The sequence below is a fragment of the Hemitrygon akajei genome, chromosome 2 (assembly GCF_048418815.1).
Source record: "Hemitrygon akajei chromosome 2, sHemAka1.3, whole genome shotgun sequence".
NCBI lineage: Eukaryota > Metazoa > Chordata > Chondrichthyes > Myliobatiformes > Dasyatidae > Hemitrygon > Hemitrygon akajei.
The window spans coordinates 73987775-74014850 of NC_133125.1; the positions used below are offsets into that span (position 1 = coordinate 73987775).

The 27076-nt window shown below is 44.6% G+C and overlaps 1 protein-coding gene across 1 annotated transcript in view; it reads right to left on the reverse strand.

The window, feature by feature from the left end:
• Positions 1–24925, reverse strand: part of LOC140720771 (NACHT, LRR and PYD domains-containing protein 3-like) — a 44779-nt gene extending 19854 nt beyond the window's left edge. The window contains 4 exon segments of the mRNA XM_073035607.1: positions 19161–19336; positions 20171–20337; positions 22610–22737; positions 24915–24925. Coding sequence (XP_072891708.1) covers positions 19161–19336; positions 20171–20337; positions 22610–22737; positions 24915–24925 — 482 coding nt within the window.
• Positions 24926–27076: the final 2151 nt, after the last annotated feature.

Here is a 27076-nt window from a genome sequence, read left to right on the forward strand (position 1 = left end):
TATCCTGCTGAGTTCCTCCAGCATTTTGTGTGTGTTAACTTCAGTTTCTGTTTGATTTCCCATGCCTGACAGATAGGTAACAGTGAGGGGAAATTTACAAATATAGTTTGAACACTGTACCGGGTCTATTTCTACTGTTCTAAACACGGGACATCCCATTTAATCTCAGCATTTGGAATAGTAGCTAATCCTCTTCTCAAAATAGCATTCTTTGCTTCCAAAAGAACGTCAGAACCAAATATCTGAGCCCAGAAGATAAATACTCGATCATCACCTTAAAAACCTTGGTGGCCCAATCCTCGGGTCCATTTTACCTGGGTCAAAAACTGTCAGGATCGAGATCTGCGGTAAAACGGGTGCGGGAAATGGGATCGCGTGACAGGTGGAGGGTCTCCCACCTGAACCAGTGACTTTGCTCCTCGCCTCTCACACACTACATGACCCATCGCTGCATTTTCCAAATTACTTCATATTTACACCAGATACATTTTTAATTATTCCCTTCGTATCTTCCCCGATCTCTTCACTCCACCACCCGGTCACAGATTTACGGGTTCGATCCACATCCCGGTCCTACACACAATTCAGACCCAAACGGGAAATGTGCAAGTTCCATTTAAATCACTTCTTTGTGTACAAACGCTAATTTCTATTTACATTCCTCCGGCCTCACTGGACAGGAACACTGAAATATCATCAAGTGAGAAACAGCTTGAGGTGGCCATTTAGACCACCCAACCATCACCAAGATGACGGCTGCTTTCCCAACTCAGACATGTGTTTCTGCCTGATCCTCATTTCGTCGAACCCTTCGTTCTCCACACATCCGCCGACCTCTGTTTTATGTGAGTACTATCACTGAGTCTGCATCACCCTCTGTGGTGGGGATTTACAAGCATTCACCACCCTCAGAGTGGAGACATTTCCCCTCATCTCAGTTCCGGAGAGTCCACCTCTTTTTCCAGAGACTGGCATCCCTGGTTCAACCGGTAATTATGTTATGCATTTCAATTTGTCACCTTTCAGTCCTCGGTTCTCAAAATGGAAGGGTTATCACATTTGATCTTTCTTCATATGATGACACCTCCACTTAGGGATCAGTCTGGTGAATCTTCATTGCACTCTCTATTGCAAATACCCTCTAACCCCTTTGCTAATCGTCTGTGGAATTAATTTCCATCTTCTGCAGCCCCATGTTGCCCCAACCACTCACCGCCCACCCCCGTCACTATTTCGACCTTTACACCTCCCCCTTCACCTGGATCCACTTCTCACTCCACAGCTCTTGCCCCTTTCCGATCCCTCACCTCTTTTCTCTGACTATTTCCCGTCTACTCTCAGTCCAGAAGGAGGGTCTCAGCCCAAAATGTTGACAGCCATTTCCCTCGAAAATGCAGCCTGACCCACTGAGTTCCTTGTAGAAATACAAGTTTTGTGTCGTTAACAATATACAAATATACATTTTGTGTCAAAAGCATTAAGTATACATTGTGTCATTAACAATAAATAAATATACATTTGTCTCAAAAGCAGACTTGAAAATGTATTTGCTGTACCCTCAGCCAAATAGTTGACACAGTCTGGGAACAATTGAGCTCCAAGCACTGATCCCTACAGTACCCATTGGGAAATCCTGCAGGCCTAGGAAGGGTCTGTTTATTCCATTTCTTTAAACACACAGACACCAGGAACAGGAGCAGGCCACTCGGCCCCTCGGGCCTGTCTTGCAAAGAATAAGTCCCAAGGTTGGTCCATCTTTACCTCCCAACACCACTTGTATCCCCACTTTGTCTCACTGGCCTCACTGGCAGGTCAACAGTCTGCTAGCACATCGAAGGGTATGGGGTGAAGGCAGCGGATTGGGGATGACTGGAAGAATTGGATCAGCCCATGATTGAATGGCGAATCTGAAACGATGGGTTGAATGGCCTACTCTGCTCATCTATCTTATGGTCTTATGGTTTGCCCACCAATGTAGAGAATCCACCCGTTCCCCACTAACGTGGGCTCAAATATTTTCACAGATGAGCCCCTCCTGTCCCCACCGGAACAAACATTCTGACCGTCTCCTCTCACACTATCTTCTCCTTTCAATACAACCCCCTCTCTCCCTCTTCTTCTGCCGGGTTCTCTCCCTCCCCGTGGAGCCGGCATCAAGCTGCCGGGCCGAGCTGTCTCCTCTCACCTTTCTTCAATACTTCAGACTCCGGCCGCAGGAGACGTTTCACAAACGCCCCCAACTTCCCTCGGAGGGAAATGGAAATAAATCAGAAAGCGGACATTTACATTTGGATTTGTTCCGCCGTGATGGGTTGCTCGACGCCGGTTCGGGAGACGAATCCAGCGGGGATAAAGGTCTCTCGGCTGGTCCGCCTCCGCTATGGGTGTAACCAGTGATTTACATCTTTTCGCATCAATGGAAATAACGTAGGTCTTAAATACTCTGTTGACAGCAGCGGGCGGGCGTGGTCACGTAATTAGTACCGCAGCTTTGAATGGACGTTTAATATGATTGCAGAGAGATAACATAATCAGTCACGTGTTTCGCCCGGCTGTGCCTTTCTTAGTTGAGTGGGTCGTGTGCTGCTTGTCTCCAACTGGAGGACTTTGTGGAGGACTTCTAGGCTGATCTGGTTTCGCGTAGCTTTAATCAGTGCAGCATCTCGTTGTTCAGTGTTTTGTAAATCAACTGTTTTTCAATGTAAACCAGAATTGCCAGCCGGGTCTACATACAGTTTATTAGTCAACCGAAGACCTACAGTCTTTAAATCGTGGCAAACTAAACACTCTGACAATGTGGACCTTCCTGTAAAATCCAGGGGATCATTCATACATCTAGTGGCTGAGAGGAATTATGCTTGTTGCTTGTTAAAGTTTGCCCAGAGCTGGGTGGATGGAGTTGATGTAGAGGTCGGGTGTGTCACAGAAAAAGGGTCGAACAAACGTGCCCTCTCCATTGTCCCTCCGGCTTCTGACCAATGGTGGCTCCGCCGGGATATCCGGTCACTGGTAGCCATCTGAGGTCCGCTGACCAATGGTGGGGCCGAAGGGACGCTGTTGGAAGCCGTGGTGCAACTCCAATTATAAGCAGGACCGATGCCGAACACAGGTGTCGCCGTTCGGCGGCGGCGCGGCAGGAGCTGATCTTGGGTTTGTGTAAATCGAAGGCTGGTTGTAGTGGGAAAAGGTCGGGGCCGAGCTATGACGGATGGCCTTGGGCTCCGGACTCTTCTGTCTCGCAGACCGGAATTAGCTTTGCGCCCGAGGGTGGGCTGTGGGATCGGTGGCTTGTGGTTACTCAAGCTCGGAGGGCTTTGGGATGAAGGGGATCTTTCTGTGTGTTGGTAGAAGTTCTGGGTGGACTGTGGGTGTGGGGTGAGTTGGGGAAGGGTGTGGGTCCGTAGACGGTGGGGTGGGATGTTGGGAGTATGAACACCCGGGTAAGATGGGGCTCAGGGTAAATTAAGGTGTAAACCAGGGAGTGAACCAGTATTCATTACTGTCTAATCTTCTTTTCAACATTGATTGTGTTACAGAGCCCCAGAGTCTGGGAACAAGTGTCAATGTCATGGGCTTCGAACGCAGATTGAGTGACCTCTGTATCAAAGAAAGACACAGGTTTGATCAGCTTCTTGTGAGATCTCATGACCTCACTGTGGGTTCGGATCTTGTGCCATATCTAGAGATTGCAAAGGGAACGGGAGTAGGGTAGGGGATAAGATTGTTGTGCTTTAACCGGGAAAGCATGGTCACCAGTACAGAAGTTGTTTAACAGGTGGTTTTAGTTGTGTTTTTTTTTTCTTTTTTTGTGATCTCACAGATAATGACAGAGGAAAATACTTCAGGAAGAGGGTGAGCCCTGTGGACATCCCAAGTCAGACAGGGAGATGAAGTGTGATGTGGTTTCCTTTGCAATGGTGACAAGCAATCGTCTCAAGCGAGGAGTTTGGTGTTCAGTTGAAGCGCAGGATCTTCAGTGCTGTGATCTCAGGATTGCCACCCGTGACATATGCTAGTGTGGCCAGAAATAGGAAATCTATGCAGTTTCATACGTGACAAAGGAGTTCGTGTAGCTGGGATGACATCTGATTTCTGGATCATTGAGCTCTCTTTCAGGGAAGTTTTACCTGTACAGAAGAGATGGTTTGCACCTGAATGGGAAGAGGAATAATATCCCAATGGGAAGGTCTGTTAATTCTGCATCGTATATGTTTCAACTAGAGTTGCAGGGGGATGGGAATCTTGGTGCCAGAACTGTTAGTGGAGAGCTCGTGGAGGTATATTTGGTAAGACAAACGAAATTAGAATCAAAATGCTAAGCAAGGTGTGTCTAGAGTCCTGAGCTGTGTATATTACAATGCAAGAAGTTTCGTAGGAAAGGTGGACAATAGTTCTGCAGATGATCTAGCTGGTTTACAAACAGAGGCAATGTGAAGTGAGCAGTGGCTGTAGACATGGCATATTTGCAGTCAACAAGATGAGTTGCAAAGTAAAAGGTAGACAAAATCGAAAAGGATGAATACAGGTCGGAAGGTGTTGTGTCTGAATGTGCGTAGCATAGGGCATAAGGTAATTAACTTGCAACACAGTTGCAGATTGGCTGGCATGATGTTGTAGGCATCACGGAAACATGGCTGAATGATTATAGCTGGGAGCTTAATATCCAAGGGTACGCATTGTATTGAAAGGCCAGGCAGGAAGGTAGAGGGGAAGGCGTTGCTCTATTGGTAAAAAAATGGAATTACATTATTAGAAAGAGGTGACATAGTGTTGGAAGGTGTTGAATCATTGTGGATAGAACTAAGGAACTGCAAGGGTAAAAATATCTGGATGGGAATTAAATACAAGTCCCCAAATAGTAGTCAGGAAATGGTCTGCAAATTACAAAAGGAGATAGAAAATACATGCCAAAAGAACAATGTTACAATGAAGATTTCCATATGCACGTAGATTAGAAAATTAGTTTGGTGCTGGATCCCAAGAGAGAGCATTTATAGAATGTCTATTAAATGGGTTTTTAGAGCAGTTCATGGTTAAGCCCAGTCGTGCATCCACTATTCTGTATTGGGTATTGTGCAATGAACCAGAATTGATTAAAGAGCTTCAGGTACAAGAACCCTGAGGGGGAAATAATCATAATATGATCGAATTCACCCTGAAATATAAGAAGGAGAGGCTAAAGTCTGATGTATCAATGTTACGGTATATTAAAATGAATTAAGGAGGCATGAGAGAGGAGTTGGCCAGAATTGATTTGAACAGAACTCGATAGGGATAATGACAAAGCAGCAATATTGGAATTTCCGGAAGCAATTCGAAAGGCACAGGACATATACATCCCAAAGAGGAAAAATTATTCGAAAGTAAAGATAATACAAACGGGTCTTACAAGAGCAGTCAAAGCCAACATAAAAGCCAAAGAGTAAGCATATAACAGAGCAAACAGTAATAGGAAGTTAGAGGACTGGGTGCTTTTTTAGAACCAACAGAACGCAACTGAAAAAAGGACATCAAGAAGGTAGAGATGGAATAGTAAAGTTCGCTTGACAATAATATTAAAGAGGATACCAAATGATTCTTCAGATATATCATGTTGAAAGGAGGAATTCCGGTAGCAGGTGGTTCAGGATTTTATATGTGACGGGATTAGCATAGAACATAAAACAGCAACAGAAATAGGTCCTTCGGCCCAGAACGTTGGTGGTAGCATGATGCCACATTAAACTCATCCTCCCTACCTCTGGTGGTAATTATTCCCTCCATTCCCTGAATATTGATGTGCTTGTCTAAATCTAAATCTCTAACAACTTTTTTGCGTTTGCACCACCACCTCAGGCAGCATATTGCAGGCACCCTCCACTCTGTGTATAAGAAAATGCACTATCCATAAACCCCAATCTCACCCCAAATCACCTCTGTTATCTGTTATATCTACACCAGAAACACACTGACTATCTTCACCTCTCGATTTTATAACCCAACATATGGTATCCATTCAACACTTCATTCTTCATATAAAATAATCCAAGTTGGTCTATCCACTCCTCAAAGTTTATATCCTTTAATAGGATGTGAATTGCATTTCTCTTCAGCTCCCACTGAGGTCTTCACATCTTTCCTGTAATGGGGGACAGAATTGCACCAATACTCCAAGGGGAGCTAAACCGAAATTTTATACAGCTGCGACATAAAGACTCACGTTCAGGGAGCTATGGACGGGGACATCAAGATCCCTCTAGACATGAATGATGTAAGGGTCGTGACCTTTACTGTATATTTCCCCCATACATTTGATCTCCTGTGTTGCAACAACTTACACTTCTCTTGATTACACTCTATCTGCTATTTCCCCATCCGCATCTACAACTGATCCATATCCCAATGGATTCTTTGACAAGCCTCTTTACTCTCCTCAACTCAGTGTCTCATTTCAGCATCATTAACCTCAACTCTCCCATTCAGACTAAATTTACAACACCTCCCATCAGGATCCACAGGTGCTGCCATCGTTGAATTTAATCTCCTTTCGAACACGCCTGACCCAAATTCTGATCAGCTGATATTTAATCGACCCCACATGTCAGATGGGGATTTGCCCAATAACAACTGTTCACAATCTAACCCTTTGTGATTTAATCTGCCTTCCCCCAAGTTATCTTTCCGACACCCAAAACTGCATCGCTCTCTCTTGGCAGTGAGGAGGATCAGAGGGGTCTTGGGGACAGAGTCTATACGGCATTCAGAGCTGCTACGCAGGTTGACTCTGTGGTTAAGGAGGTATACGGTGCATTGGCCTTCATCAATCGTGGGATTGAGTTTAAGAGCCGAGAGGTAATGTTGCACCTATATAGGACCCTACTCGGACTAGGAGTACTGTCGCCTCACTGCAGGAAGGATCTGGAAACCACAGAAAGCCGCAGAGGAGATTTACAAGGATGTTACCTGGATTGAAGAGCATGCCTTATGAGAATAGGCTGAGTGAACTCAGCCTTTTCTCCTTGGAGCGATGAAGGATCAGAGGTGACCTGATAGAGGTGTACAAGATAATGTGAGACATTGATCGTGTAGATAGACAGTGGCTTTTCCCCAGGGCTGAAATGACTGCCACGAGAGGGCATAGTTTTAAGGTGCCGGGGAGTAGGTACAGAGGAGATGTCAGGGGTAAGTTTTTTACACAGAGAGTAGTGAGGGCGTGGAATGGGCTGCCGACGACGGTGCTGGCGGTGGAACCGATAGGTTCTTTTATGAGCTTGCGGGATATGTACATGGTGTTTAAAGAAATAGAGGCCTTTGGATAAGCCAAGTAATATCTCAGGTAAGGACATGTTCAGCACAGTTGTGTGGGTCGAAGGGCCTTTATTGAGCTGTAGGTTTTCTATGTTTCTATTTCAGCAACATAAACCTTATCTTACAAAGTACAAATAAGTACAAAGAAGGTACAATGTAAGTACAAAGGAGTACAAAGAAGTTACAACAGATTGATTCCTGGGATGGCAGGACTTTCATATGAAGAAAGACTGGATCGACTAGGCTTATACTCACTGGAATTTAGCAGATTGAGGGGGGATCTTACTGAAACGTATAAAATTCTAAAGGGATTGGACAGGCTAAATGCAGGAAGATTGTTTCCGATGTTGGGGAAGTCCAGAACGAGGGGTCACAGTTTAAGGATAAAGGGGAAGCCTTTTAGGACCGAGACGAGGAAAAACTTTTTCACACAGAGAGTGGCGAATCTGTGGAATTCTCTGCCACAGGAAACAGTTGAGGCCGGTTCATTGGCTGTATTTAAGAGGGAGTTAGATATGGCCCTTGTGGCTAAATGGATCGGAGGTATGGAGAGAAAGCAGGTACAGGGTTCTGAGTTGGATGATCAGCCATGATCATACTGAATGGCGGTACAGGCTCGAAGGGCCGAATGGCCTACTCCTGCACCTATTTTCTATGTTTCTATGTTTCCCTTTCAAATTAGATGTACAATCTCTCTCGTCAAGTTCCACAGCGTTGACTTCAATCCCAGTTGGAACACAAAAGACCCAAATTCTGGTCAGCTTATACTGAATCGAACTCACGGGCCAGTTGGGGGTTTGCCCAACAACAGCTGCCACCAGTTTCATCCTTTTGCCATTTAATCTGCCTTCCCCCAGTTTATCTTTCCTACACCCCATACACCATAATCTTAGACCTTTCCTTATTCATAGCCATATGACAACAGGAGTTGTGTTTACTGTTCCCAAAGGCTCAACCACCTAAACCGAGCATCTTGTAGGCTTACATCCCAATACTGGCAGCAGTATGGCCTCTCCTCTAGTTCACACATTACACACATTATTCCCAGAAGACATCTCACCATCGGAAATTCCTAAAATATTCCTGCAGTAATGAAACACTGGACAAAATATGTTACGTCTCCAGCAACACGGGGAAATGTAAAATTACCCAATGCAACAAACTTTCTGCTTCGGCATCTTTCCAGAATTTTCTGATGTATCAGCTACTCTATCTCCTGATGTCTACAGGGGATGTTTAGTAAAAGCCCATCAGTGATTGTATCTGTCTTATTGTTCAGCTCTCCCCATATTGCCTCAGTGTTTGAACTCCCCAGTATGCTCTCTGAGTACAGCTGTGAAATTCCCCAGATCAGTAAGCAAATCTCTCCAACTGTATTAAGTCCCCTCTCAAATCAGAAATATCACAACTTTGAAATGCTGAGCTAACAGTTCTGTCTTTCTCAATCAAGTCTTCATAAAGGCTACAACATCACTGTTCCATGTGCTGATCCACTCTCAAGGTCCAATTACCTATCCAACAACACTCACTCCATTGTCAGGGGTGTGCGGGATCCCAGTGTGTTGGGACCCTGCCAAGTGTGTGTGGCATCTCGAAGTGTGCAGGATCCTGCCAACAGTGGCTGGGGCCTCATAGTGTGTCAGAACCTGAAAAATGAATACAGGGAGTTAGGATGGAATGAAGGAAGCTGAGAGGCAAAGTCACAAGGGTAGTAATCTCGAGATAGCAGCTTGTGCCACTCGACAGTCGGGACAGGAGTACAATGAGGTGGCAGATAAATGTGTGGCTGAAGAATTGGGTCTGGGAGCGGGGATTCATATTTTGGATAATTGGGACCTCTTCTGTGGCAGGTGGGTCCTGTATAAAAGATTCTGTTGCACTTGAATCCAAGAGGTGATAACATTCTTGCAGGAAGATTTACTCGAGCTGTCGGGAGTGGTTTACGTATGGCAGGAGGATAAGAACCAATATGATAGAACTGAGGATGAACCAGGTTTACAAGTAAATGATGGGTGAAAATTGAAGTTAACATAGGACAAGCCTATGATTGGGAACAAATGCAGGCAGAGCTAAGAGTTAAATTGACTCATAGAGACAAAATTCAAAAGAGCGAAAAATTCTGGACTGAAATTTAAATGTGGGGAGCATTTAGAATAAGGTGGACGAACTCATTGCGCAGACAGAGATTGTTCGGTATGAGTTTGTGGGCATCACTGAGTCGTGGCTGAAAGAAGCCCATAGTTGAGAGCTTAACATCAAATGATATAATTTGTATCAAAAGGACAGGCAGGAAGGCAAAGGAGGTTGTGTGGCTCTGTTGGTAAGAGATGGAATTACATCTTCAGAAAGAGGTGACAAGGGGTCAGAGAATGTTGAATTTGCGTGGGTGGAGTGAAGAAATTGCAATGGTTAAAGAAACATTATGAGAATCATATATAGCCCTTAAATAGCAGCAATGCAGGATTGATTTTGCAAAGGAAGCTGGAAAAGGCATGTTATAATGGTAATAACACAATTCTAATGCAGGCATCAATACGCAAGGGCTTTGGGTAACTCAGGATGGTGTCGGATAGCAAGAGAGGTAATTTGTTGAATGCATACGAGATGGCATTTTATATCAGGTTGTGCTCGTGCTATCTCAGATTGGGTTTTGTGTAATAACCCAGATAGTTACTAGGGAGCTTAACGTAAAGGAAGCCTTAGAAGGCAGTGATCATAATGTAATAAATTCATACTTCAGTTTGAGAGGGAGAAGCATAACTCATATATATCTGTATTGCAATGGAATAAAGTAAATTACTCAGGCATGAGAGAAGACCTTGCACCGGCGACTTGCAGTAGGATACTGTCGACAGAACAGAGATGGTTGGATTTTCTGGGAATACTTCACACGCCACAGGGTAGATATGTCAGACAGAGGAATAAATTCTCAAATAGCAGGGTTATGCATCCGTGGCTGACAAAGGAAGTTTACGACTGCATGAACGCCAAGGAAAGGGCACACAATGCCGCAAAAGTGAGTGGGAAGTTGGATGAGTGGGAAGATTTCAAAATCTAACAAAAGGAAAATTTAAAAAAAAGTTTTGAGAAGGTAGGAAAGCAAAAGCAAGGAAATTATAGGCCAGGTAGCATAACCTCAGTGGTTGGGAAAGTATTGGAGTCTATTATTAAGGATGAGGTTTCGAGGTACTTGGAAACTAATGATGAATTAAGTCAAAACCAGCGTGGTTTCTGTCAAGGGAAATCTTGCCTGCCAAATCTGTTAGAGTTCTTAGAGGAAGTGACAGCACAGAGAACAAAAGAGGGGCAGTGGATGTCATTTACTTGAATTTTCAGAAGGCATTTCATAAGGTGTCGTATGGCTGATAGGGAGCGTAAGAAAACGAGGCTGCTTAACAAGATAAAACTGGAAGAATGAGTAAAATGTGGCAATGGAATACAGTACTGGGACATCTATTGTAATCCATCTATGTTAAAAAGAAAGAAGTGTGTACTATTATCAGAATGGCCAGATGGTTCAAACATCAGAGGTGCAGAGAGACTTAGGAGCTCCTATGCGAGACACCCAGAGGTTCATTAACAGTTTGAGACCGTGGTAAAGAAAGCAAATGCAAACACAGTGTGCCAGGACCAAGCCAGGAGCGTGTGGGATCTCACAGTGTGCTAGGACCCTGTCAGGGGCGTGTAGGGTCTCACAGTCAGTCAGGACCCTGCTGAGAGTGTGTGCTGTCTCTATTCATGTATTTGGGTGAAATAGGGAGCGTAGGAGAACACTGATTGTTGAAATAGTCACTTTAGAGTATATGGCAGTGGTAGAAATAATGTTCTTCAATAATCAGAGAGAAAATCTGTATTGATTTCAGAAATGGGTGTGGGAATTTCGCTGCCGTGTCTGTTCCCTGAGCAAGCACTCATGAAGAACAGCGAAGAAGCTTGCAGACAATGTGTAGAGACACATTGTAGAACTGTAGAATATTGCCGAGGCTTAACGACGGATAATCGAATCGAAGAAAGAGAGAGCTTCGCACAGGTCGGGGAGAAGAGTTTTAAAAAAGAACGCATTAGAATAGTGGGTATGACTGAGAGGTCAGATGTGGGATGTCCAGGAAACTGCCCGCCTCCCTGATGGCCACATCTGCGCCAGTTCCATCGAGATGCAGCTCCTTAGAGACGGAATTAGGGAACTGAAGCTGCAGATCGATGACATACGGCATGTTAGGGAGAGTGAGGAGGTGATACACATTACTACAGATAGGCAGTCACCCTGGGGCCACAGGAGACAGATAAGTGAGTGACTGTCAAGAGAGGAAATGAGGGCATCAGCTAGTGGAGAGCACCCCTGAGGCTGTCCCGTTACCAAAAACTACTCCATTTTACCTGTCGGAAGCAACAGCGGCCATGCCATTGGCATTGAGTCTAGCTCTCGCTGAGTGGCTCAGAAGTGTAAAAAACGGAAGAGGGGGGCAGTGGTAAGAGGAAAGTCTATAGTTAGGGGGACAGATAGGCTAATCTGCGGACGCAGGATACAAACAATGATGGTAGTTTGCCTCCCAGGTGCCAGGGTTCATGTGTTTCTGAGCGTGTCTACAATATTCTGAAATGGGAGGGTGAACAGCTGGAGGTGTACATATTGGTTCCAATGACATAGGTAGAAAATTTGTGGAGATCCTGAAAGAAGAATAGAGCAGGTTAGAAAGGAAGTTAAGAAGCAGGACATCAAAGGTGTAACTTGAGGACTGCTGTCCGTGCCACGTAGTAATGAGTATAAGAATAAAATGAGGAGGAGCATAATGCGTGGCTAAAAGATTGGAGAAGGAGGCAGGGATTCAGATGTCTGGGTCATTTGGAACTCTTCTTGGGCAGGCGTGACCTGTACAAAAAGAACGGGTTCCACTTGAATACGTGGGGGACCAATATCCTGGCAAGGAGGTTTGCTAATTCTGTTGGGGAGGGTTTAAACTAGATTTTCAGGGGCTGGGAATCCAAGTGAAGAGCAAAGGATGAGGTAGTTGGAGCACAATTAGAGACAGCTTGCAGGGCGTTTGTAAGGAAGGATAGGCAGACGTTAGAGCAAAGATGCACTCAGCCTGATGGTTTGACTATGTCTATTCTAATGCAAGGATTATCATAAACAAGGCCAATAAACTTACAGCGTGGAATAATACGTGGTAATATGACGTCATGGCCATTACAGAGAATTGGATGTCTCAGGAGCAGGAATGGCTGCTGAGTGTGTTAGGTTTTCGATGTTTCTAAAAGAGCTGAGAAGGAGGGAAAAGAGGTGCAGGAGTGGCATTTCTTATTAGCGTCACGGCTGCAGAAAAGGACGACGTCGTGGAAGAATGGTCTACTGAGTCACTGTAGATGGAAGTCAGAAACAGCAAAGGGGCAATAACTCTACTACCCATTTGTAAAGGGATATCGAAGACCACACAGGGAGGCAAATTCCGGAACGGTGCAATAATAACTTGGTTGTTGTGACAGGAGATACTAACTTTCCTAATATTGATTGTCATCTTCTTACACAAGGGGTTTACACGGGGTGGAGTCTGTTAGACGTGTTCAGGAATGATTCCTGATACAAGTTGTAGATAAGCTAACTGGAGAAGAGTGTGCATACTTGAATTGGCATTGGAAAATGAACCCGGTCAGGTGTCAGATCTCCCGGTGTAAGGGCATTTTGGAAGTAATGACCACAACGTTATCTCCTTCACCAGAGCGCTGGAGAGAGATGGAAGCAGAAAATTTGAGAAAACATTTAACTTGGGTAGAGTGAATTATGATGCTATTAGGTACAAACTGGACAGCATAAATTGGGAGAAAATGTTCTCAGGGAAATGCACGGCAGAAATGTGATAAATCTTCAATGAATATCTGCATGGAGTTCTGCATAGGTATGTCCCATTGATGTCGGGAAAGGATGGTAGAGTAAACAACTATGGTGTACAAAAGTATGTAGAAAATCTAGCTAAGAAGAAAAGAAAAGCTTACGAAAGGTTAAGAAAATATGTACTTCTGGAGCTCTAGAATATTACAAGGTTGCTAAGAAACAGCTTAAGAATGGAATTGGGAGAGTCAGAATGAGCCGTGAGAAGGCCTTAGTGAGCAGGATTAAGGAAAACCCCAATGTTTATACAAGTATGTGAAGAGCAAGAGGAAGATCCGTGTGAGAATAGAACTAATCAGTTGCGATAGTGGAAACGTGTGTATGGAGTCGAAGGGGGCAGCGGAGGTACTTAATTAATACTTTGTTTCAGTATTCACCAGGGAAAATGACCTTGCCATCTGCGGGGATGACGAACAGAGGACTGAAACGCTTGAGCATATAGACATTAAGAAAGAGGATATTGTTACGTACCCCGTAACTGGGTGTCTGACCAGCAGAGAAAGAAGAATCCGTTGGAGTCTGGTGGTACCAAACTAAAGGTGTTTATTAGTAAACTACACAATACAATATCAAAAATGCAAATATACATATAAAACAAGTTAGCAGTAATATACCTAAAAGTTTAGGAATAATAGTAATCAATAATAAACCAGCTCTATCGATGTCTAGGGGTAAATGAATTGTCATAGGAAAGTATAGAGTTCAGTTCATAAATGCTGAAGTAGTTATGGTTGTTACATTGAAGTCGTTGGAGAGAGAGAGAGAGAGCGAGCGAGATGTAACAGCAACTGTTGCGGCAGGCAAACCTTTTTGTGGCTTTCTTAATCCGTCGTATCGTTGTGGTCATTCAGTTATGACCCCTCTAGTCTTCAGCTAGACCGTTCTTCTGTTGTGGACTCGTCACTTTGGCATGAGTGGACACACAGACAAGTCTTCACCGGCCCTGCTGTAACACTGTGAGCTTTACTGACCGATCTCCTGGTTCGGTCTTCGAAGCCCCCAACTTTCTGTGCGTTCCCAACACTCAATCAGTGTCCACTGGTGTGTCTGAAGGGTGTCTCTCCAGACCTGTCTTTTTATCCCCACTCATGGGGTCTCAGCTATCTATAAACTCTGAATGACCTTGTCCATCAAATCAGGCCACTCCTGCTATCTCCTGAGGAATGTTAACGAGCAAAGTACAGTCCTTGTAGTAGAAAGTAAATAATCCAGGGACAATCTTAATACAGTTAATCAACAGTCTCTCTCCCCCTCTTATCTGTAGCAAATGTTCTTGCCTGTCCTTTATCTCTCTCTCTCGCTCATGAGCAGCATAAAAAACAGCAATAGTTCGTAGTTCTCGGGGGGGGGGGAATGGTTAACTCTGCACCCCATTGTCCATCAGGTCTGTTCATCACACATAACAATATGATGGAGCTTTGAAAAGCATTCAGTTAGATAAGTCACCGGGACCAGATGAGATATACCCCAGTGTGACGTGGAAGGTGAGGGAGGAAATTACTGTGCCTCTGGCGATGATGTTTGCATCATCAATGTGGACGGGAGAAGTACCGGAGGATCGAATGGTTGCAAGTGTTGTTCCCTTGTTCAAGAAAGGGAGTGGAGATTATCAAAGACGTTTTAAACCAGTGAGTCTGATATCAGTGGTGGGCAAGTTATTGGAGAAAATTCTGAGATGCAGGACTTATGAGCATTTTGAGAGACTTTATCTGATGAGGGATATTCAGTATGGCTTTGTCAAAGGCATGACGTGCCTTACGACCCTGACTGAATTCTTTGAGGATGTAACAAAACATATTGATGAAGGTCGAGCAGTGGATGTAGTGTATTTGGATTTCAGTAAGGCATTTTATAAGGTGTCCACGCAGGGGTTCCCCATTCAGAAAATAATGAGGCATGCGATTCAAGAAGACCTTGCTTTGTAGATCCAGAATTGTCTTGCCCACAGAAGGCAAACGGTGGTCGTAGTTATTTCGTATTCTGCATGGAGGTTGGTGACAAGTGGTGCTTCGCCAAAAACCATTCTTGCACCCCACCCCCCGTGATTTTAATAGTGACCTGGCTAAAGAAGTAGAAAGGTGGGTTTGTATGATTGCTGATGATGCAAAGGTTGCTGATGTTGTGAATAGTCCGGAGGGTTGTCAGAAGTTACAGCGGGATATTGATAGGATGCACAGTTGGACTGAGAAGTGGCAGATGGACGTCCACCCACATAAGTGTGAAGAGGTTAATTTTGGTTGGTCCAATTTGAAGACTGAATATAATTTAAACGGTAAGGCACATGGTAGTATGGAAAATAGGAGAGATCTTGGGGTCTGTGTCAATAGGACACACAAAGCTGCTGCGCAGGTTGAGAGTTTCGTTAAGAAGCGGTGTGGTGTGTTGTCATTCATCAGTCCTGGGATTGAGTTCAAGAAACATGCGGTAATGTTACAGCTATAGAAGAGCTTGGTCAGACACGGTGTTCAGTTCTGGTCACCTCACCACAGGAAGGATATGGATACTATAGAGAGAGTGCAGAGGAGATTGAAAGGATGTTGCCTGGATTGGAGGGCGGACCTTATGAGAATAGGTTGCGTGTGCTTTACCTTTGCTCACTGGAGGATGAGAGGTGACCTGAGAGGTGACTAGAGGAGTATAAGATGGTGAGAGGATTTGATCGTGTGGATAGCCAGAGGCGTTTTTTTCCCCCGAGGGCTAAAATGACTAAAACGATGGGCATAGTTTGAAGGTGCTTGGAAATAGGTACCGAGGGGATGTCAGGGGTAAGTTTATTTTTACGCAGAGAGCGGTGGGTGTGTGGAATACACTGCCAGTTGTTGTGGTGGTTGCGGATACAATAGGGTCTTTTAAGAGCCTCTTAAACTACGCGCATGGAGCTTAGAAAACTCGAGATCTATGCGCTGGGGAAACAATCGGCAGTTTCCAGAGTAGGTTACATGGTGGCACAACACTGTGGGCCGAATGGCCTGTAATGTGCTGTTAATTTATATGTTCCATGTTCTACGTAACATATCCATGGTATAGGGAAACTGAGGGGGTTTATTTTCTGAATGTAGCGAGTAAAATAATTTACAGAGGTGACAGAGGCGGGAGCAGATTGTAAACTTCCTGATTCATCTATCTTTGCAGCGATAAGTAAATTAACATCTTTGGAAATTGAACTTGGCAATGGGACAGACTGACCCAGTGTTCTGGTTGAGACTCTTTTCGTTTCTGTTCAAGAGCTTAAAATATTCAAACAAAGCATGAGCTACTGTAAGATTAATAACTTCTGCAATATCTGTCTTTCCTTTGCCCTCTCCTCGTAAATGTGGCGTTGAGTGATCCAACTCAGCCCGCAATTATGAAGCCTTACAATGTCTTGTGCCCATATACTGCACTGGGCTCCACTTTCACTGACACGATGCGCTTACGAATGTAGTGAGCTTCTCATCCCGCCGATCACAATTTAATAATTTGCGATATTATTTTTCGATATTTTCAGTCCTTTGAACCTTGCCTGCCGCAATCCCAGAACCATTGCTTTCTCTGTCCTACTTCCCATCTCTCACCATTCCACAATGTCCATAACACAACACCGGCACACATGAATTTCAGCTTCTGTGGACTGAGCTGAATATTTTGTCCCCCATCTCAGCCTCACTAACACTGTCTCCTGATGGACTTCTCAGGATTATTGAGTTGGAAGTTACAGTGGATAGCTGTAGCAGTGTTTGTACTGAGAGAGCAGATGTGAACAGATTGGGTTCCAAATGCTGCTTTGGGGTTGAACAGATCACTTTGGTATGTTAACTGCTTTTTTCGTTAAATGGATGTCCTTGTTTTCTCTGTGACGAGAACTTCAATGGACTGCCAATTCTAAAAATTATGACTTGTAGGATCTGAGAGAAATTAAAAAAGTGATTTAGGATGAGGGCTGTTCCGGGGTTTGGGTGGCTCTAGGGGAATGACTTCACCTTTCAAAGTAAAAAAAAAAGGAGAATCTGATTTTCACTCGTCCAGATCGCCCTCTTCTCCATTCTGACTCCGGTGGAGGGACCTGCCATTGCAGGACCCAGCGAGGATCGTTCCTTTTCAGCAAACACCACAACTTTCAGTGTAGTTCCTTATAATGTCATGAGATAATATGATCATAATATAGGAGCAAAACCAGGCCATTCGGTCCATCGAGTCTTCTCCGCCATTCAATCATGGTCTGATACAATTCTTCCAGCAATCGCCACTCCCCTGCCTTCACTCCATGCCCATTGATGGCCTGGGTAATCAAGAACCTATCTATCTCTGCCTTAAATACACCCAATGACTTGGCCTGTACAGCCACTAATGGCAACAAATTCCACAAATTTACCACTCTCTGAGTAGTTTCTGCGTATCTCAGTTCTAACAGGACGTCCTTCAATCCTGAAGTCGTGCCCTCTTGTCTAGGCATCCCCTACCATGGGAAATAACTTCGCCATATCTAATCTGTTCAGGCCTTTTAACAATCGGAATGTTTCTATAAAATCTCCCCTCATTCTCCTGAAATCCAGGGAATACTGGCCAAGAGCTGTCATACGTTCCTCATAAGATAACCCTTTAATTCCTGGAATCATTCTTCCCTGAACCCGCTCCAATGTCAGTATATCCTTTCTAAAATAAGGACCCCGAAACTGCACACAATACTCCAAGTGTCGTCTCACGAGTGTCCTATGGAACCTCAACTTCACATCCCTGCTCTTATATTCTATACCTCCAGAAATGTATGCAAACATTGCATTCGTCTGTTTCACAACCGACTCAAACTGGAGGTTAACCTTTAGTGTATCTTGCGCAACGAATCCCAAGTCCGTTTGCATCTCTGCATTTTGAATTTTCTCCCCATCTAAATAATAGTCTGTCGTTTATTTCTTCCACCAAATTGCATTACCATACACCATTCAAAATTGTATTTCATTTGTCACTTATTTGCCCATTACCCTAAACTACCTAAGTCACTGTGCAGGTTTTCTGTTTCCAAAACACTACCCGCTCCTCAACGATTCTTTCTATTATGGGCAAATTTAGCCACAAATCCATTAATACAGTAGTCCAAATCATTGACATACATCGTAAAACGGTCCCAACACCGGCCCTTGTGGAACGCCACTGGTAACTGGCCGCCAGCCAGAATAGGATCCCTTTATTCCCAAACTCCGTTTTCTGCCGACCAGCCAATGCTCCACCCTCGCTAGTAAATTCCCTGTAATTCCATTAGCTCTATTCTTGCTAAGCAGCCTCATGTGCGGTACCTTTCCAAAGGTCTTCTGAAAATCCAAGTACACCACATCTACTGCATCTCCTTTGTCTACCCTGCTTGTAAGTTCCTCAAAGAATTGCAGTAGGTTTTTCAGGCTGGATTTTTCTTTCAGGAAACAATGCTGGCTTTGGCATCTCTTGTCATATGTCTCAGGTACTCCGTAATCTCATTCCTAAAAATCGATTCCAACAACTTCCCGAACACTGATGTCAGCCTAACTGGTCTATAGTTTCCTTTCTGCTGCCTCCCACCCTTCTTAAAAAGCGGAGTAACATTTGCAATTTTCCAATCTTCCGGTACAATGCCAGAATCTATCGATTCTTGAAAGATCATCGTTAGTGCCTCAGCAATCTCTCCAGCTACTTCCTTTAGAACCTGAGGGTGCATTCCATCAGGGCCAGGCCATTTATCCACCGTCTATGTCCTGTGAAAACCAACCTTCCAGCAAACATTTTCCATGTGTCCTGTTGCCAACATTTGCCTGTTCAAGTCTCCGTGGCTCAAAACGATATGACCCTGCACAATATCAACCTTTGGTGGAAATAGCGGTTTCTTCACTTACCTTTCAACTCACTGGGAATCTCCGTATGGGTCGATGGACCGGAACACAACCTGTTCGGATTTAAACAATTTGAAGAAATTGAAATGCGTGAAACTATTAAATATGTAGAGCTTAGATCCTAAATTAGATTAATCTTTGATCTTAACTCACCATGTTCTTGAATTTCTTTTAGTATTTTACCCAACTTGGGGACACCATTCCGTATTTTCACAAACGTTTCCCACATCACCCTCCGGGCGCGGGAACCTTTCTCCATGACCGGGCTCAGGAGGAGTTTACAACTGTCCACCCGCACTCCCTTATCAGCGAGATCAGAGATTTTCTGTGAAGAGTAACGGTGAACATATTGGGGACTGAGAAATTCACACAGAGAATGAGAGAAGTAAATGATGTGCTCTGTAACAGGATCACACTGAGCAGTTAACTGGACGGGTGATGATCCTGTCTGGATGTGGGCTGTACATTCTGAGTGCAGAGCACACGGAGGGACATTCACTCTTAACCTGTCACCACTTCATTGATGTGGCTGCAAATACATATATAATCCCTAATCGGATTTGATGGTGTAAAGAGTTTTTATAACAGAGTGAGCAGTCTCAGAGGAGTTGCAGAAAAGATGATGTGATTCATCTATTCAGTCTTCCAGTGTCCAACACGACAGCGGATTACCCCCTGACAACTGATGATTTTTCTTTGCCTTTTCCAGTGAAGGATTATTCAATGATGGCACATTACAACATGGCAGTATTCCCCGATCCACACTGTTTAGAGTTACAGATTGTAACGGAATCATCTCCACCCAGAGAAGAACACACTCGAGCTCCTGTGGCAACCACTGATGACGTCCCGGTTCACACTGATATCCTGCCATCACGCCGCACGGTCTTCCCAAAACGAAACTTCCCGTCATAATTCCATTTAACATTGTAAGACCACACAACTGTTACTGACTCAACTCACTCTGAACATTGATTAGCCACTCACCAGTTCGCAGTGTCTTTACACCTCTTTCTATCACTGGTTTAGATTCACATGTTTTTTTTTCAGATTGTGCGTAGAGTACTTATTTCCCAGTTGTTTTTAAGCTGTTTAATATCCCATGACCCATCATTTCTGTAATATACGAAAACTCAAACCCATTCTCCCTGCCACTCACCCGATGTTCCTCTCCACTAAACTGATTCTCGGCCGTTAACGCCGGACTCACTCCGTGTACCCTTCCTTCCAACGCCTGCTCCAGCCTGTCCCGGTAGAAGTCCGTCAACTGCAACAGTTGGAAATCGTTCCAGTTAAACAGGAGCTCGGTGATCACTGAGCTCGGAACTGTGAAGGAAAATGGGGTAAATGAATGTATTTACCAAACTCCAATTGAGCAGCTATTTTCTCTCTGGAACGTAAAGATGGTGGATTAGGTCACCAGACACAGTCTGAAATATATACGGTGTTAGTGAAAAAGGGCACGGGCCAGAGGAGGAGGTGGGGAAACGGGCTCAGGCTTGTCTTTCTTGTCCCCGGGATTATAACTCTCTGTTTAGAAAGGAGTCTACTTATTCCTGAGAATATAGTAGCCCATCCTGGTACTGCCTGTCCCCACTGCTTTGCTATGGTCAGTTCCTGGTGCTCTGCCTTCCTGTTCAATATCTACCCCGACAAATCTCTAGACTACCTCACAAAATGCTGGAGGTACTCAGCAGGTCAGACAGCATCCATTGACGAGAATAAATAATAGACGTTTCGAGTCAAAATAGCAAATGAAAGGGACAGACATTCTGGATACTGCCACTTATTTTTTACTCCTTGTGGACCTGATCTGTGATGTTAACTGTTTATTCCACTCCATGAATCCGATTCTGCCAATGTTGTGTGTGTTTTCTCTTGTTCAAAGCTTTTAGCATCCGCAGAATGTTTTGCATTCTAGAAAACCTCACTGTTTTAAAGTTCATCACAACCTATTTGAGGATCAGGCAGCAGAGAATAATTGTACCTCTTCCACGGATAACTGTCCTTCCCCCAGAGATGTTACCTCTCTCTCTAATCTATCTGCTCGTTTTCACAAATACTTTGTGAATTGCTGATACTGCGTTAAACCCAGACACAGAGTCAAGGCAATATTTGTAAATTAAAAGAACTGGCCGACATACCCGTGACCTTTCTTGATATTGATGACATTGGAACAGCTTCAGTGCCATGTCCCTGAGCCATTTTGAGGGCGGGTGTGGTCAGATTTTGCTGTTCTGTAACAAACAAAATTATCAGTAGAACGTCAGTCATTAATTGATGTGTAAGTGAGAACAATGCCTTGTTTTAAACAGGACGACACAATTCCAAATATCTTGGGCCTATTCATTGAAGACCTGGCACTGCCTAATCTACCTGTGCCCATTCACAATGGGTACACAATGCCGATTTCCTGTCACACAATGCCGATTTCCCCTTTCTCCTTGGCTTGTACACCATGCCGGGAAACTCCGGGGCACTTACTCGCTATATTGCAGGCAATTCCGTTTTAGGAACCAATCTTGCTTCCCGGACCGGGAGTGGTGTTTCAATGGAAAGGCAAAACAGGCCGAGATGCAGCGCCCACCACTTTGGCCCTCCTACCACTGGTGGCGCTATGGTGAGTTGGCGCTATGACAACTGTTACAGAGACGTGGGTTGAAACATTTCTGCTGAACAATGGGACATCTATCCTTCTCATCACTGAATTATACATATTTCTCAGTCACACCTGATTCTCATCGTCTGCGATCAGGTTAACATCGTCTCTGGCATATATAGATTGAGCGAATATAGAAGAGATCCCACCGTTCCATAAATCTGAACCTCTGTCACCTGCACCATTTCCACAGGACACACAAGCATCTGCAAAATCATCCTATTCTTGTCCTCATTGGAACGTGGCACAGTCAGCGATCCAGAGATTACTAACCGGGACGTCCCGTTCTCTACATAGCTCCCGAAAATATCTCTTCAGGATCTCTTTACGATCCCATCCTATGGCATTGGAGCCAATATGTACCCTTTTAGAAATCCAAGGACCCGATCTGAGACATCCTTAACTCTGGAACCGAGGAGGCAACATTTGTCTATCAGGGTCACAGAATCTCACTTGTGTTCCTCTGACGGTGGAATCTCCTATCACCACTGCAGTCCTTTAAACCTCTGTTATCTTCTGAGCCAGAGCTACAGAGACTCATCACTGTGCCTCCTCCCGGTAGATCAGCCGCCTCAACATTATCCAAGTCGTAAACTTGTAATTCATGGGAACGGCCACCGTGTACTCAACACTGGCTGCCCATTTGCCTTCCTTCTCCTCGGAGTCACCAGTTGCTTTCCTCCTGCAGCCTCGGGGTGACTACATCCCTGTAGCGCCTGGCTATCACTTCCTCAGCCTCCTGCATAAGCTGAGGGTAATCGCCCTGTACACCATTTCAATAAAATGTTCTCTGAGGAGCTCCAACTGGTTATCCGGGAGACTGGAGTTCTCCCAAAATCGCCAGTTTTTTTCACCTTTTAGTTAAATGATACACAAATATTGACTGATTTCAGGATGCAGGTGACATCCTGAACAGATTTGTAGAAATGCAATGCTTACATTCGTTAGTCTTCGATTTTGTTCTAATGCAGACCATATAGTCGATGCTCACAACATCTTTTCCCCTTTCCAACTCACCATCAATCGTTACAGCTGCTCCTGAGGCTACTTGTCTTTCCTCTGCAGCACTGATGAGAAATCGAACAAAATGTGCAACACTTCTTAGTGATCTATTATCTTGACAACGGAGCAAATGCGACATACAAAAATAACCGAAAAGGGGAATACAAAACGCAACATAATATGCTCTGAGTTTAATTATGACAAAGATTAACAAGGTAGCCCTCTTGTAACGGTGAAACTAAAATTGTAATAGCTGCTTTTACCCTTCTTAGTAAAGCATTCCATTAAACTTCTGCTGGTGATCGCTCCCCCGGTTTCCAGCCCCATTGGGCGTGGACACTTCCCCAATTCTGGCCCCACCACAAACAATCCGCCGCCGCAGACCCGTTTCAACACAGAACGGAGACAAAATCACCGCCCATCTGAAATTGAGCATGCGCACTGTAATCACAACATCTCCAGAACTGGGGGGGGGGGGGGGGTGGTGGTGGTGGCGGGGTCTCGCAAGCAATTCCGCAGAGATCTGCGGTAAAATGTGATAATGTGAGCAATGGGTGGGTCTTCTCTGCCAATTGCCGAATCAGATGTAACATCACCAACCAATGTCATGAAATGTCCTTATTGCAGAAGTACAAAGCAATACATTATAGATGCTTCTTAGCCTGCTGAGTTCATCCAGCATTTTGTGTGCATTGCTTGTATTTCCAGCATCTGCAGATTCCCTCTTGTTTCTGATTCAATAAGTATGCATAGATTAAATAGTAAAATTATATCAGCAGGGCAAAACTTGTATACAACAGGAACAAGCAGATCCCTGGTTTTAATTGTGTCCAAATATTGTACAGACTGGGTTGCTGCTTTGGAACTTCTGGAAGGAAGCTTCTTTGGTGTACTAGTTCTTGAGAAGTACGGATAATTGGAAAAGGTTGAAATCTGCGAAATACTGTCTGCAGTTCAGCAGATGGTAACAGTGAAACGGGAGCAGAAACAAGATCACGTGACAGGTGGAAGGTCTCCCGCCAGAACTGGCGACTCTGCTCCTCGCCACTCACAGGCTGCATGACCCATCATATGCATTTTACAAATTATTTCATATTCACACCAACTACATATTTATTCTCCCTTCTGTATTTTCCCTGATCCCTTCCTTCCACCCCCGGGTCACAGATTTACGGGTTCGATTCCCATCCTGGTCCGACACATAATTAACACACCAACAGGATATGTGCAGTTTTCATTTAAGTCAGTTCAATGTTTATAAACATTAATTTCTAATCAGATTCGTCTGGCCTCACTGGACAGGAACACAGGGAGCAACAAGTGAGAAACAGTAGGAAGTGGCCGTTCGGCCTATGCAACCAACAAGCTTCTGGTGGCTGCTCTCCCATCTCAGACATATGTTCTTGCCCGATCCTCATTTCCTCGGTCCCTTCGGGCTCCACACATCTCCCAACTTCGGTTTTATGTGAAGACAATCAGTGAGCCTTCAGCGCCCTCTGTGGTGGGGATTTACAAACATTCACCACTCTCGGTGTGGGGGCCTTTCCCCTCAGCTCAGTCCCTAACAGTCTACCCCCCTTTTTCGGAAACTGGCATCCCTGTTTCAGCCAGTAATGATGTTGTGCATTTCAATGCGTTCATCTCTCAGTCCTCGATTCTCTAAAGGAAAGGTTATCACATTTCACCTTTCTTCACATGATGACCCCACCACTCCAGGGATCAGTCTGGTGAGCTTTCATTGCACTCTCTATAACAAATACTCTCTAATCTCTTTGTTATTCTCTGTGGGAATAAATTTCATCTTCTGCAGCCCCGTGTTCCACAACCACTCACCTTTCCCTCACCTGGATCCACCTCTCACTCCCCAGCTGTTGCCCCATCCCCATTCCTCACCTCTTTTCTCTGACGATTTCCCGTCTACTCTCAGTCCTGAGGGAGGGTCTCAGCCTAAACTGTTAACGCTCCATTTCTTTCTACAGATGCTGCCTTCAACATGTTCGTTCAACATCCTTCGACTGTGCCGTTGACGGTGGGTGGGCAGCGTGTTGTTTGATACCAGATGGCTCAGAAAACCCCAGTATTTTGGGGAGGACTTTCTAGACTGATCTGGTTTCGGGTAGTTTAATCATTGCAGTGTCTCGTTGTTTAGTATTTTGAAAAAAAAAAAAAAAACAACTGTTTTACTAATGTAACCTAGAATTGCCAGCCGGGTCTACGCATAGTGTAGTAGACAACAGATTACCTCTCGTCCATGAGTCTTTAAGTCCTGGTAAACTAACCACTTTGACGATGTGAACCGGAGGTTTCCCTTCCTCTAAGCCAGGGAATCATTCAGAGAGTTGGTCGCTGAGAGGAATTAAGTTTGTTGATTGTTCAAGTTTGCCCAGAATCAGATGGATGGAGTTGATGTGGACTACGGGAGTGTCACAGAGAAAGGCCGGACAGCCGAGTACCCTCCGTTGTCCCTCCGGCTTCCGACCAATGGTGGCTCCGTCGGAATCTCCACAGACCACTGTTGGCGCCGAGGGTTCGGTGTTCGGGGCCGGGGTGTAACTCCAACTGTGCGCAAGCGCGATGCCGATGGATTTCCTGTCTGGTAGCGGTGTGGAAAGGTCTGATCTCGGGGTTGTGTAAATCGAAGGCCGGTTGCAGTGGCAAAAGGTCTAAACTGAGCTCTGTCCTGTCCGGCAGCCCGGATTTAATTTTGCAAAAGTGCCCGGGCTGTGGGGTCGGTTATTTTTGGTTCCCCAAGCCGGTGGTGGTTTGTGGTGAAAGGGGTCTGTCTGTGCGTGTAGCTGGAGATTTTGGGTGAAGGTGTAGGTGTGGAGTGAGTGATGCAAAGAGTGTGGGTCCGTAGCCCGTGGGTGGAGGAGGACGTTGGGAAAAAATGTGACGGTTCGTATTTCCATCACCCGGGGAAGATGGGTTCCAAGGAAGTTTAAGTTGTAAACTCGGAAGTATCTGTTCCATTGCATCAGACAGGATATATGTCGGTTCAGGAAGCAACAATTCTCGTTTTATATGAATTATGAATTTATATGAATTATCACTATTCTTGCTGTTAACCACCATTCCACCAACTCACCACTCTCTGCTTAAAAAAACTTAGCTCTGATATCTCCTCTGTACCTACTTCCAAGTACCTTAAACCTGTGCGCTCTCGTATTATCCATTTTAGCCCTGGGAAAAAGCCGCTGATTATCCACCCGGTCAAGGTCTTTCATTACCTTGCACACCTCTATCAACTCACTTCTCATTCTCCGTCGCTCCAAGGAGAGAAGGCCAAGTTCACTCAACCTATTCTTATAAGGCAAGCTCCCCAATCCAGGCAACATCCTTGTAAATCTGCTCTGCACCCTTCCTATGTTTTCCACATCCTTCCTGTAATGAGTTGACCAGAACTGAGCACAGTGCCTCAAGCGGGGTCTGACCAGGGTCCTACAGAGCTGCAACATTACCTATTGGCTCTTAAACTCAATCCCACGATTGATGAAGGCCAATGCACCATATACCTTCTTCAGCACAGAGTCAACTTCCGTAGCATCTTTGAGTACCCTATGGACTCGGACACCAAGATCCCACTGATACTCCACATTGCCAAGAGTCTTACCGTTAATACTATATTCTATATAAAAATACTATATTTTACCTACCAAATGAACTATGTCATACTTATCTGGGTTGAACTCTGTCTGTCACTTCTCAGCCCAGTTTTATACCGTATCAATGTTCCGTCGTAAACTCTGACAGCCTTCTACACTATCCACAACATATCTAACAGTTGTGCCATCAACAACTTCACCGACCTATTCTTCCACTTTCTCATCCTGGTCATTTATAACAATCACGAATAGTAGGGGTCACAGAACAGATCAGTGAGACAGACTACTGGTCACCCATCTCCATGCAGATTATGATACTTCTACAACCACAATTTGCATTCTGTGGAAAGCCAGTTTTGGACTAACAAAACGATGCTCCATTGGATCCCATGCCTCCTGATTTTCTGAATAAGCCTTTCATGGCGTACCTTATCAAATGTCTTGCATAAATCCGTATACACTACATCTACTGCTCTACCTTCATCAATGCGTTTAGTCACATCCTCAAAAAAATCAATCAGGTTCGTAAACTACGACCTTCCTTTGACAAAGTCATGCTGAATAATCCTAATCAGATTATATTTCTCCAAATGTTCATAAACCCTGTCTCTCATTACTTTCTCCATCAATTTACCAACCACTGAAGTAAGACTCACTAGTCTATAATATCATGGGTTATCTCAACACCCTTTCTTGAAGAACGGAACAACATCCACAACTTTCCAATACTCCGAAACCTATCCCGTCACCATTGATGATATAAATATCATCGTCAGAGGGTCAACAATCTCCTGCCTCGACT